At 36.1% G+C, this 14,760-nt stretch overlaps 1 protein-coding gene across 3 annotated transcripts in view; it reads right to left on the reverse strand.

The window, feature by feature from the left end:
* Positions 1-14,760, reverse strand: part of CEP57L1 (centrosomal protein 57 like 1) — an 84,395-nt gene that overhangs the window by 8,692 nt on the left and 60,943 nt on the right. For 2 of the 3 annotated variants that reach the window (XM_036768788.1, XM_036768789.1), the window contains 3 exons: positions 5,570-5,680; positions 4,037-4,114; positions 3,471-3,554 (listed from right to left, as the gene is read on the reverse strand). In XM_036768788.1, the coding sequence (XP_036624683.1) occupies positions 3,471-3,554; positions 4,037-4,114; positions 5,570-5,680 (273 nt within the window). The remainder of the gene's footprint in view (positions 1-3,470; positions 3,555-4,036; positions 4,115-5,569; positions 5,681-14,760) is intronic. The other variant, XM_036768790.1, reaches the window with a different exon arrangement.

The raw sequence follows: 14,760 nt of genomic DNA on the forward strand, positions 1-14,760 counted from the left end.
TCTTCGCTCCTTCTCTTCAGCAGTGGCAGTGAAGGGAAGAACAAAGGGTAAGACTCATACGGTTTTTAGATGCCGGCAAACATAAATGTGAGATTTGTGACAACAACCAGTGAAATCAACATGCTACTAAAAGAACTGAATTCTACTAATATCAACATTCTTGGGATGAACGAAACTAGGAGATAAAAAGCAGCTGCAGCCAAATGAAATGGTAGCTCACAAGTTTTCCTTGGAGAAGCAAACAAAGGAATTGGTGGAGTTGACTTCATTGTATATCCAAAGGCAATGGGACATGATTTCACGGGTCTCTTGGTAACGACGCATTGCAGGACTCACAAAAGAGCCTAAGCAAAAAACACCATGAAGATAATTTCAGCTTCTGTACCAATATCAGGTGCAGAGGAAGATGAGGTAGAGAAATTCTTAAAAGGGAAGGGAAGTAAAGACAACTGGATTTGGTTAAGGACCAAGAAGGAAAAAAGATCAAAAGCTCATAGACTCCTCATTAGCCTCATGCCTATAAATTACAAAAAAGGTCTTCAAGAAGAGATTCAGAAGATGCTAGATATGACAAGCAGTAAACAGCATTTTAAAAAGAAACTGAATGAACTTGAACATAGGAAAGAACCAGTTACCAATGTGGGAGTCATTTTTGAATTGTCTGAACTATTGATTTGGTAAGGTGAAGACCAAAAACAAGAAACAAAAACTAAACACCAGCTAGGACAAAACAATAAAGATAGTGTGCAACTAATGAATTTGCTACTTGATATATTTAAATGAGCTGTTGATGCAAAAAAAAGAAAATGAGTCTAGACTTGCAAGTTAGGAAGACCTAAGTTTGAATCCTGTCTGTTTAACTATGAGTAAATCACTTGATTTCTCTTCAGCCAGTTTCCTCATCTAGAAAACTGGGAATAAAAATAACGTAGATAATATATGTAAAACACTTGCAAATTTTAGGTGTTATATAAATGCTGGCAATTATCATCAGCATGGACTGTCATAATTTCTTATGGAAGTTTAGCCAACATAAAGTAACTGTAATAACAAGGAGTCAAAAAGCATCGTAACCACCGTAGCAAGCAAACATCTAACCTCTTGCCAAGCAGAGAGACAAAGACAAGGGGAATCCTTGTTCAAAATAGAACCCAGTTTTAAAGCCTTATCGAAGAACATGGAAGCTAATGAACAGTGCTACCTTAAAAAACACTGCCCAAGTGGGAGGAAGGAAAAGGAATTAGCAGAAAGCTTGGTTCAAGACCCAATTAAGCCAGATTTTTTCAACACCATTTAAGGATGAAACTGGAAGGACAACAAAGAAATGAAAAAAGGAGATTTTTACATTATTTCTAAAACAAACTTTATTACCTGATGACAACAGAGCTATTATATCAGGAATCTAATATATGAAAAATTAGGAACTAGAAATGGCACTAAGGAAAACTAAGACAGGAAGATCAGCTGGACCAGACCAAGTATGTATGGAAGAAATCCATGCTGGAGACAACAATATTTTGAAGATGGTGAGGAATCAGTTTTTAATCTGAAAGAGAAGTTATTGAACAGTTCAAAAAGAGGGTGTTATTACACCTATAAAAAGGTGATTAACGAATTCCTCGCTTTCTCAATGACTGTGGGCAGGGAGGGAGGAAGAGAGAGAATGTGGAACTCAAGACTTTAAAAATGAATGTTGAAAACTGTTTTTACGTGAAACTGGGAAATAAGATATACAGGCAATGGGGTATAGAAATCTATCTTGCCCTAAAGGAAAATAGAAGGGAAGGGGATAAGAAAAGGGGGTGGGGGATAATAGAAGGGAGGGTAGATTGGAGGAAGGGGTAATCAAAATGCATGCTGTTCTGGGGTGGAGGGAGAGGAGAGATGGGGAAAAAATTTGGAATTCAGAATCTTGTGGAAATGAATATTGAAAACTGAAAATAAGTAAATTTATATAAAAAAGGTGATTAAGAAGGCATGAAAAATTATGGACCTATATGCTGACCTTGTCATTTCTATAAAATCTTTAGGAGACTAATCTATAATGGCAACTAGACAATGAAATGAATCCTGAATGGAGCAGGAGTACAGTAAGTTGAACTGCATTTGGAAAATTGCCAGCACTTTCAACTACCCCAAGCTGCTTTTTGAAACACAATTCTATCTTTTTAATAGCAATATTCTTCTGATGATACTATATGACTGAGACTTGTGGAACACCACAATCTCTGAGGGGTCCAAAGTATGAATGAAAATATAAACTCTTCTGTTTAGCTTTTAAAGCTCTTCATAACATATCACCAACCTATCCTTCCAGGCTCAATTTGTATTCTTTCCTCTCCTACGTGCTGATTACCTGCCAAAATGGCCCTTTTGGTGTTCCTTACATTTGACAATCCATCTGCCTCTGGGCCATGGGGATGGCTGACCCTCATGCCTGGAATAACCTCCCTTTTACCTTCACCTCATAGAATTCTTTTCTTGCTTACATACACATCTCAAGTATCACCTCCTACATGAAGTTTTTCCATATCTTCTCAACCAACCTCTCAAATTATCTTGTATTCTTTTTTATATTTATTCTTTTATATACATACACATGTCTCCCCAGTTAGAACGTAAGCTCATTGTGGGTTTGGACTGTTTCATTCAGGGTATGTATATCTTTAGCAACTAGTACACCCAGAACAACATCTAGAGCAAAGTTTGTGTTTAGTAAATACTTGTTGCTTGTTTCTGACTCCAAGGCTGGCTTTCTAACTACCATATCATAATGTTTTTTGTCTTGTACATAGTAGACATAGAAAATCTGTAAAGAACACTAAAAGGCACTAAACCTTGGGATGAATAAAATAGATAATGTTGGCAGCAAATTACTAAAGGTAAAGCATATACCCTTTCTGTTTAAGTAGTAAGCTATAGAAATGGAAAGTGGCATGTACTGTGAATCACATTCACTCTATAAGGCTATTTTGCTTAAGAATCTTTTGCGAATGTACTTTCAGGAGTTTGATGTTTGTTGGAGAAGTATCCTCTGTGTCAGAAAAAAAAAATTATCTTAAATTAAAATCAGATCAAAAAAAGGGAAGAAAATCCGATAAGGTACTGAACTGTAATTCTTTGAAAAAAACAGTCTCATAATAAGAGGGAAATCAAGTAAAGAATAATTATTCATTCACACCTGAGTTATATACACATTAGACCTAACTAAAGTTGTAGAGAGAATATTAATGGAAAAGCAAAATGCCATTGTAAGTTCATATGATAAAAGGAAATTGTACTTTTTCTCTTAACTTCCATTAAGCAGTCAAAAATGACAATTAATTCCTTATCAAGTATTCCTTAATTAAACAAAATACCCCATTACTGGAAAATTATACTATAAGCATAGAAACAATAGAATATTACCAAATAATAGCAAGTTGCCAATTAAACACCTACATTTTTTAGGTTAATGTTTAGACTGTTACCTTTGCAGATTTCTTTTTCTTGGTTTGTTGTGAAGGTAGAACTGAAGACATTAAAATTCTATTGATCTCAAGTCCAGTTTGAAGCTGCATCAATAATCATAATAATGATTTGCTACAAGTTTCTTCAAAAATATTATGAGATCTGATCCTCATTTATATTTATAAAAATGGATATCAGTAAACTACTTCATCACAACTTAAAATGATTAAATTGCTTTTAGAAATAGGAACAAAAAGTACATAAGATACTCTTCATTACTTTAAGGGATATTTACATTTCTAGTTAATCTCCAACATTCTGAGCTTTTAAGACAAAACACTATTGTTAACATTTATTTGTCAAATAAAATAGAAATTATCTACCCTAAGAGCTGTTCTGGGTAATGTTTCCAATAAAGAATCTGTATTACATTATATATTCTTTGTTGATTATTTTGTTACATAAACTATTATTTTTGAAAGAAGAGGAAGAAATAAGTATTCTTATTTTATCTCAATAATGGAACAGAAAGTATATAATCAAACATATGTGTTTGAGGGTCAGAATGTGTAGCTGTTTATTTTACCTGAGCAGCGCTGTCCTGAATTAGCTTACGCTGATGTTCTTCCTCAATAAGTTTTTGCTCTAAATGTTTAATCTTTTCCTGCAAAAGAAAATGACTGAGTTACACATAAGAATCGCATATCTTTTGTTCTTTATTCAAATTAAACTAAATTAATTCCAAGGAATGGAGTCTTTACAATTATAATAAGTTAAAATGAACAGTAAGAAAAAGGAAGGACGAGTCTCCAAAATTATTTTTGTTGGCTTTCTTCCTATTGTTCCTGTGCCTTCTTTAGCTATTATTACAAGTGATAACAGAGGGCCGAGAGAGGGAGACAGAGGCAGAGAGACAGAGAGACAGACAGACACAGACACACACACATACCACACACACAGACAGACACAGACACACAGACACACACACACACACACACACACACACACACTCTCAAAGACTTGTTTTAACTTACTAATTTCCAGCTACCAACTATAACACTAAAAAATCTTGGGAGTATTCAAATTTTGAATGACTGATCAAGTCTAACTGTCCTAGGACCTCACTATTTCAGTCAGGACCCCAACAAACTGTTTTAGCCAATTCATCAATGCCTGGCATTGTGTCAGGTTCAGTGGGGGGTATGAGAGAAGTACAACATAGAGTCCTTTCCTTTCACTTGGGAAGACAAGATTAAAAGACATGAAAAAGTTCAACAACAATAAAATAATTAAAATGTTAAAAACTAACCACTTATTAAACACCTAACTATATTAAAATATGAAGGTACAAACCACGATCCTTTCCCTCATGGAGCTTATAGTCTACCAAGGGGGATATGAAACATGTACAAATTACAAACAACCAAATAACACAGCATAAAAATAACAAATGAGGGACTTTGTGAAGTTTGAGGAGGTGGGAAAGAAAGCTCAGAACACAGATTTATAAATGAGGTAGTATTTAAGTTGGACTTAAAAGGTAGGCTAAAACTTTTAACTGATGGAGAAGACATACTAATATTGGGAAAAGTAAGGGCAAAGGCAGTAAGATGCAAGATGTATGCAGGGAAAATAGTATATAATGATGAGCTATGGAAACAAATTAAGTATAATAAACATTTAAAAAAGGAAGATATCACTGAGGGTTGGAAAAGCTCTTCATGGAGGAAAAGGAGGGCCTGACGGGATCTTCAAGGATGGGTGGGATTTGGATAGATGGGAAGAACTGAGTATTATGTTGATAGGTCTGACTATCCTTTCAGTGAAAAAGAGATAATAAACACTCTTCAGAATTCTTAATCACATTAGCTATCAAATGGAAATGCTTTGTGTCATCTTAGGAGGAACAAATGCCAAAATTAAAATTCCACACTGTAATCACAGCGCACATTAGCTTTTATCTTTGCAGACAGAATTCATGTGTAGATTACCTAGTTACAAATGTAGTTTGATAAATTTAATGTAATACTCACTGCACATTTACTTTCAATACCAATTATGCTGAACACCAAGATTTACCCTTCACATCGACACTTCAAAGAAGCAAGCAGAAGCTTACCTCAGCTGTCTTCTGAGTAGTTGTTAGCCTGACACATTCTTTTTCTAAGACTTCAAGTTTTTCAAGTTTTGCATTCAGTTTCATCTGATCCTGACCCTTTTCCCACTGAAGCTGGAAAAAAATAAAAACAAAAACTGAAATTTGCAACTGTTCATGATGGTTCAGGAATTACAATTTTGGAGCAGCCAGAGCACATTGACTGGGGAATGGCTAAATAAATTGTGTTACACGAACATAACAGAATATTACTACATTGTAAGAAATAATGAATGTGATGAATACAGAGCAGCATAGAAAGAGCTACAATGAACTAATTACAGAGCGAAGTAAGCAGAACCAAGAAAACAAAGTACATTGTTGTAGTTGTTATGTAAACAGAAAGAATCACACACTCAAAAATCAAAAGTGAATGTGGCAAAATTATAAAGATCAAGTATGACTTAAAAGAAGACATATGAGAGGAGACCCCCCCACACCACCCATTTGTGGAGGTGGGAGGTCCACAGTTGTAGAGCGTATATGTTTCTGGACTTTTTCAACGTACTGATTGTGATGATTTTTTCCCTCTTCTTTTTCATCTTTAAAAATACTATTTGTTAAAAAATAAATAAAATATTTTTTAAAATACTATTTGTTATATGGGATGAGGAAAGGATACTGGAGAAAACTACGATGATGTAATAAATAAAAGATATCAATAAAAACTTATTTTTTTAAAACATCATGTATTCACTTTAGTAAATGTAATACACATGCTATGTTATCACAGGAAAGAAAATCTTATTTCTTTTCATAAGAGGTAGATATGTTGCTGCAAACATCATTTCAATAAAATTAATAATTCATGTCGTAGGTGACACTGCACACATTCATTTACCCAGTCCTTTACAATGGCGAAATTGCCTTCCCCAAACCAAAAAGCCTCAATATAGTTGTTAGAGAAGGGATCTATATAATGGAGTATTTTAAGAAGAAAGGTGATATGAAAGAATGTTAGATTCAGAAGGCAGAACTTTCTCTTCCATGAGGTCATATGTTTGGAATGTTAGGGTCAGCTCCTGTACTGAAAGTTCACGTTTTAAGAATATGTTTTTTAAACTTGGATTTGAACAGGTTTAAATGATGACTCTTGAGAGGTCCATTCCTTCTGCTCACTTTTTGCCCATCCCTATATCCATCTTGGACTTTCCTCACCTTCAGAGGATAAGGGGTACCCACCATCCTTTAGTTAGCAATTCAGGCATCTCTACTAATCCCACTTGTATCTTAATTATCAGCCTGGTCAGAAACACATTTATTCTCTGTCCCACTAAACCTGCTCCTCCTTCTGACTTAACTACTTCTATTTGTCACATCATTATTTGTCCGTTTTCATATATTTCACCTCTAATGATTGCTTGATTTTTCCCTATTCTTCACCTCATAGAAAATCAATTTTCTCTCAAGTTTTGTTGTTTCCACCTGTGTGTTGATTTTGCATGCAGCCCCTCTGTAACAACAATGCTACTTGCAGCTGCTGTGGGGGTGAAATATCAGTAACACCAGCACACAGGAGGGCTGCTAGCACAGGTTCTTTGATCTGCTTTTCTAAAGGAAAGCAACTTAAAAGGGGTCAACAATCTTACTTTAATCAAATATATATAATTATCCTTCATTTACTTCAAGGAAAAAGCCAGCACCTTGAACTTCAGAGAAAATACAAACAGAAATTACAAGCAGAAATTATATAAACAGAGCAAATACAAACAGCAAAGACCAACAGACAGGGTTTCCAACCGTCTGACCAAAAGCAATACATACATAGTTACCAGAGAGAGAAGCACCAACATCCGGGTTTTTCAAGGTCGGGGGGCTCCTTAATGGCTACCCAGAGTCTCATCTGGCTACATCACACGAACACTATTCCCATGAGTGAGCCCCAAAGCAAAATGCTAACCTCAGAATATAAACTCACTTCTTCAGGGTCGGAGGGCATCACAACTTTCATGACCCAGGCTCATATGACTCAAACTCATGTGACTTAGGCTTCCATGTGACTTAAGCAGGTCACATGGGCCTATTAATGAATGGGAATGATCTTCCCATTAAGCAAAAATACATTAATAATACACCCTATTATCTCTAGCCCAGGGGCTGGCAAACTATGGGCCAGGGCCAAACTGCCTGTGGTTATCAAATGGCCATTGAGAATGTTGTGTGTGTGTGTGTGTGTGGTTTTTTTTTTTAAACAAAAGCAGGTAGCAGGCCACATTTGGCCTACATTTATCCACCCACACTTATACCCACCCACAAACAATACTTACAAAATAAGTTAAGATCAATTTTAGGAGTGAGAACACTAGCAGCTGGGAGGGTAGGTGGGGGTGGTGGTCAGGAAAGGCTTCATGTTGAGGGTATGACACAAGCAGAGTTTTGAAGGAAATAATGTATTTTAAGAAGAAGGAGTGCAGTGGGAGTGTATTCCATGCATGGAAGGAAGACAGCACAATGACACAGAGAAGGAAGATGGAGCGTCTTGTATGAGGAACAGAAAGAAGGCTGGTCCAGAGAGTGCATGAAGGAAAAAGTAAAGGACAATAGGGTTGGAAAGGCAAGTTGGGGCTGAGCAGTATTGAGAGTGGTATGGTCAGATTTATACAAATCACTTTGGTGGCTGTGAGGATGATGGAATAGAGAAAGGAGAGACAAACTAGGAGGCAATTGCAACAGTCCCAGGCAGCTGAATAGTGTAGCAGAGAGAGCCCAGGCTTGAAGGAAGGCAGACTCTGGTTTAAATCCTGCCTCAGACACTTGCTATCAATCAATCAGTAAACATTAAGAGCCTACCACGCACTTTACTATATGCTAGGGATACAAAAAGAGACAAAAAATAGCCCCTGCCCTCAAGGAGCTCACAATCTAATGGGAGAGCAGACATGCAAACAAATAGATACAAAGAAAGCTAGAGACAGGATAAATAAATAATTAAAAGAAGGAAGGCACTAGAATTAAGGAGGTTGGGAAAGGCTTCTAGTAGATTTTAGTAGGGATATAAAGGAAGCCAGAGAAGTCAGTAGTCAGAACAGAGGAGGGAGAGTGTTCCAGGTATGGGGAACAGCCAGAGAAAACACCTGGAGCCAAGAAATGCCAGTGTCACTGAATTAAAGAGTATATGGCAGGGAGCAAGAAGACTGGAAAGGCGGGAGGGGCCCCTTAGGTTATAAAGCACTTTGCATGACAAAAGGGCATTTTGTATTTGATCCTAGAGGCAATAGGGAGCCACTGGAATTTATTAAGTGACATAGTCGGACACGTGTTTTAGGAAAATCACTTTAGTGGCTGAGTGGAGAGGCAACATCATCCTTCCAGTTGCTCAGGCTCACAACTTAGGAGACCTCCTTAATTCCTCACTATCTCTCACCCCTCGTATCCAAGCTGTTGTCGAGGCCTGTTGATTTCATCTTTGTAACATCTCTCATATATACTCCCTTCTCTCCTATGACATTGTCATCATTCTGGAGCAGGCTCTCATCACCCCACTCTCGGACTACTGCAATTGAACAAGACATAATGGAACTCCCAAAGGGATAAAAATCCTCAGGGCCAGATAGATTTATGAGTGAATTCTAGATGAAAATTATGATAATAATATTATTGTAACATTACATAAGTTGATTGAAAAAAAAGAGGAAAAGAGATACTGGCAAATCCCTTCAATCATACAAATATGTTTTTGATACTTAAACTGGGGTAGGGACAAAACAGAGAAAGAAAATGATGCATATCAATATCTGTAAGGAATAGCAAATCAAAATATTTATATCAAATACTAGCAATGAGGCTATAGTAAAATATTAAGGATTATGTACTATTATCAAGTTCTATTTATAACAGAAATGCAAAGATGGTTCAATATTTGGAAAACCATAAATGTAATACTAGACCAAATAAGTAACAAAACAACAAAAATCAAATGGTTATATCAATATATGCATAAAAAGCTTTTGACAAAATGCAGCATCCATTTTTGTTAAAAATTCTAAAAAATCATAGGAATAAAAAGAAATTTCCTTATTATGATGAATTGCATCAATTGAAAAACAAAAGCCAGGATTTTTTTGTAATGGAGAAACACTAGAGACCTTTCCAGTCAAAGCAAAGGCAAAGCTAAGCTGTCTGTCATCGTTAGTATGATTTGGCACACTGCTAAAAATACTATTCAGAGCAATAAGACAAGAAAAAGAAATTGAGGAAACAAACATAAGCAAAGTTGAAACAAAATTACACTTTTTGTAGGAGACAAGGAACTTAGTTATCTCCCTCCCTCAAATCCCTTCTTGGGACAATAACTTCAGCAAAGAAGTAGGATAGAAAATACACTCATATCAGTAATCAGTTTTTCTTTATATTACCAATGAAACTCAGTAACAAGAAATAGAATAAGAAATTCCATTCAAAATAACTAGAGAATATATGAAATACGTGGAAGTCCACCTACTAATACACACACAGGAACTGTATGACTACAACCACCCTTTGTAGAAATTATAACATATCTTAATTATTGGAATAATAATGATTTATTTAAAAATAAATAATAAATAATAATACATATAATTATAATAATAATAATACTAGTAAAGGTACTGAAAGATATTAATTGATAACAGTTGTATGGTGCTAATAAAATGAAAATTCTATCTAAAGTAATGTACTTATTCAGTACCATGCCAGGGTAACCATGCTACCAAAGAAATTTATTTGGAGGAACAAAAGGTCAAACATTTAAAGGAATATGATGAAAGAAAATGGGAAGGAAGACAGTGTAGCAGCACTAGATCTAAAATGACAGTACAAAGCAGTAATCATCAAAATGATTTAGTATGGGTTAAAACACAGAAAAACTGACTGATGAACAGATCAGATAAAAAAAAAACTGGAAACAACTGAACAACATAGCATTAAAGTTCAACATACCCAAATATGCCACTTTTATAAAACCTTCTAGGGAGACTGGAAAGTAGACTGACAGAAATTAGGTTTAGATCAACATCTCATACTCTATATCAAGATAAGTTCCAAATGGATACTTGATATTAAAAAATCATATCATAAATTAGAGGAACAAGGAAGGAAATATTTTGCATAATTAGGGGTGAGAGAAGAGTTCATAACCAAGCAAGGGATGCCGAGGATTACAGAAGACCAAATGGACAACCACAATTACATAAAATCAAAAAGTTATCACACAAACAAAACCAATGCAGTTCAAATTAGAAAGGAAACAATTACCTAGGGAAAAATCTTTGCAGCAAAATTCTCTGATAAAAGTCTCTATCCAAGATATATAAAAAATTGTTTCAAATATATAAGAACAAGAGCCCTTCATAGTAGATAGATGATCAGAGGATATGGAGAAGTAGTCATCAAAGGAAGAAATCTAAGCTATCAAGAGCCATATAAAAAAATTCTCCAAATCATTAACATATTAGTTAAACTATATACAAAAGGTATATATATCCTGTGACCCAGTGATGCCACCACTAGGCCTATATCCAAAAGGGATTAAAGAGGGAAAAGAAGTAATTCGATTTTTAATTAATTTTTAGTTTTCAACATTCACTTCCATAAGATTTTGAGTTCCAAATTTTCTCCCCCATCCAAAGAGAGTTGCAATCTCATATAGGTTTTACATATACATTCATACTAAATGTATTTTCACATTAGTCATGCTGTAAAGAAGAATTAGGACCAATGGGAGGAACCATGATAAAGAACAAAAAAAAAATGAGAAAGAGCAAATGGCATGCTTTGATCTGCATTCAGACTCCATAGTCCTTTTATTGGATATGGAAGGCATTTTCTATCGTGAGTCTTTTGGAGTTGTCTTAGATCCTTGCATTGCTAAGAAAAGCTAAGTCTATCAAAGTTAGTCATCCCACAATGTGGCTGTTACTGTGTACAGTGTTCTCCTGGTTCTGGTCACTTTGTTAAGCATCAGTTCATGCTCATCATTCCTTATGGAACAATAGTATTCCATTACATTCATATACCACAATTTGTTCAGCCATCCCCCAACTGATGGACATCCTCTCAATTTCCAATTCTTGGCCACCACAAAAAGAGCTGCTATAAATATTTTTGTACATGTGGGTCTTTTTCCCATTTGTATGATCTCTTTGGGATACACACCTAGAAGTGGTATTGCTGGGTCAAAGGGTATGGACAGTCTTATAGCCCTTTGGGCACAGTTCCAAATTGCTCTCCAGAATGGCTGGATCAGTTCACAACTCCACCAACAATGCATCACTGTTCCAATTTTCCCACATCTTCTCTAGCATTTATCATTTTCCTGTTTTGTCATGTTAGCCAATCTGATAGGTATGATGTGGTACCTCAGAGTTTTTTTGATTTACATTTCTCTAATCAATAACGATTTGGAACATTTTTTCATATGACTATAGATAGCTTTAATTTCTTCATCTGAAAACTGCCTGTTCATACCCTTTGACCATTTATTAATTGGAGAATGACTTGTATTCTTATAAATTCATTCAGTTTTCTATATATTTTAGAAATGAAGCCAAGAACTAATTTGTATAAAAATATTTATACCAGCTCTTTTTATTGTGGGAAAGAATAGGAAAGAAAGTGGGTGTACATCAACTGGGAAATGGCTACAGAAACTGTGGTACATGAATGTAAGTTTTACATTGTGGCCCCCCAAAAATGATGAAAGGTTGCCAAACATAAAAAGGTGACTGAACCCAAGAGCACAGAAGAAAATTCAGAAGAAAACTCAGACAAGCAGGATAATGTTTAAAGTAACACAGTGAATCTGTTATAAATCTGTTAAAAAAGCAAGCTGTGTATAACAGATTGTCATATACATACAAAATCTTTTTTTATTCTATTGTGTATATAAAAATGCTCTTTCTTCCCCTTTTGGTATCTGGAAAGTGCAGAATAAAATAAACAAAAAAGTAAGTAGAAAAGATGGAAGAATCAATAGCACTGAGACAAGGATGGTCCTATAGGAACAGCATTAAGAATACTAAAGCTCAGAATGATCTGAGGCTGGTGATAAGGACAAGAAAGGATTAAAATAAACCCCAAACCAAAAAACCCCAACAACTTATATTGAGGAAAAGATCTACAAAGACAAGGGGCTGCTACTTGGGATGGATGTGACAGCGAAATCTGACAACAAAGAAAACACAGAGCTTCTCAAATCACCAGATACAAGAGGACAAAAATGGCTGTCAGAATGTTTTAGTAAAGATAAGGAGGAAATAAAAGCACCTAGTTACTCTTAATAAACTCCCGATGAACTACATCCCCAGGAAGATGTGACACACCTTAGACACTGTCAATGCTATCTGAAAGATCACAGGAAATGGGAGAATACGTACAATGGGACAGGAGAAAGGCCAAAGTTTCAATTTCCAAAACATGGAAGAAAACACAGTCTGCATGACAAAGAAAGAAGGGACTACAAAGAGCCAGCAAGACTTCTACTACTCTGGGCAGCAGCAGAGTTGGAAACAATATAAACATATGTTGACTGAGGGCTAAGGATAAACAAACTGTGGTATATGAATGTGATAAATATTACGCACTGTAAGAAACAATGCATGAAGAGAAGCATGGGAGACTTAAGTAAACAGAGGCAAAGTGAAGTAAGAAGAGCCAGGAAAACAATTTGCACAACGATCCCAACAAAGGAAATGGAAAGAACAACAACAAGAAAAAATAAACACAATAAAAACTGAATGCTGTGAAATTATGCTGACCAAGCTTGGTCCCAAAGAAGAGCACCACCTTTCCTTTTCTTGCAGAAACAAAATACTATATACAGTTATCCCTTCCACATCATGACTTTCCCTACTGTGGTTTCAACAGACTGATGACCGGCATAAGAAATTAAATAGGAATTTTTTGGGAGTTCTGTGGGAGCCACAGATAACACGCAAAAGCCAGCAGACAACAGAGAAAAAGTTTAGAAACTCAGAATGCATAAAATACAAGCATAGTATTATATAATATTAACATATTTTATCTATTAATACCATAATAATTCAGACTTTTTCTCTGGTATGAAGGGAGTGACAAAAATTTTTATGTGGATTTTCCAGACTGCAGTTGTGCTGCACTCCTAAGGAAGTATGGGATGACTGTGTAATGTTGGACTCAACTAAAATTTTGGTTAGTTTTGCTGAACTGGATTTTTTTTCTTTGTAAAAATCTTGGTTATCAGGAAGAGTTCTCTGAGAGGAAGAAAGCATATATTGAGAAATGAAGCTTATATAAACCCAAAAGAATGTGAATAAAAATGACACATGAAATACTAAACTAACCTCATGGACTTTTTTGATAGGGCAACTAAACTTACAGAGAAGAGGAATGTTATAGTTTCTTTAGACTTTAGCAAAGCCTTTGATAAAATATCTTATACTGTTTTTATGGCAAAAATGGACTAAATGGCATTACAATTAGGTAGATTCAGAACTGGCTGAGCTGGTATGTTAAAAAAACATTCCTGGTTCAATGTCAACTGGGCAAGTGGGCTTCAGTGGAATACTCCCCAGGATGTATCTTTGATCCTGTGACGTTTAACACTTTTGTCAATGACTTGGTGTAGCCATAATGGCTTTTGTTTTTTTTGAATGGCTCAGCTTGCCTCATTGAGCCTCTGGACACTGTGGCTTGCTCTTCCGGGGCAGGAGGCCCGGGGAGCATGCCGGGAGGCAGACGGCTTCCTGTGTGGGGAGTCATGGGGCTGGCTGAGGGGAGGTGTTAATGTCTATGCTAGGGGGAGGGGCCAACTCAGGAACCAATCGGCCCTGGTCATTAGGGCGGAGCTTGATGATGTCAAAAACCCTATAAGAGGGGAGAGGACAGCTTGAAGATTCTCTCTTCCTTTTCCGGTTGGAGCCAGCGACAGTTACAACGACCGTTACAGAGGCAGTTACGACAGTTACATCGTCAGTTACAGTTGCAGCTTCAGTTTCAGAAACAGACACAGCTGAGGCAGGAGCTGCCAGCAGCAGAGCTGATCTACGGGAGGAAGCTGAACAAAGACTTCAGTCCAGTGGGTAATCTTATTACCATAAAAGGGGGAAACATGATTTTGCTTTACGCAATCATGTTTCTCTGTAGCCTCCTGATTACTCTTTCAAGGCGTACTTATTGGGCCTGGAAGATTATGACCA

This window comes from Trichosurus vulpecula, chromosome 7 (assembly GCF_011100635.1).
Source record: "Trichosurus vulpecula isolate mTriVul1 chromosome 7, mTriVul1.pri, whole genome shotgun sequence".
NCBI lineage: Eukaryota > Metazoa > Chordata > Mammalia > Diprotodontia > Phalangeridae > Trichosurus > Trichosurus vulpecula.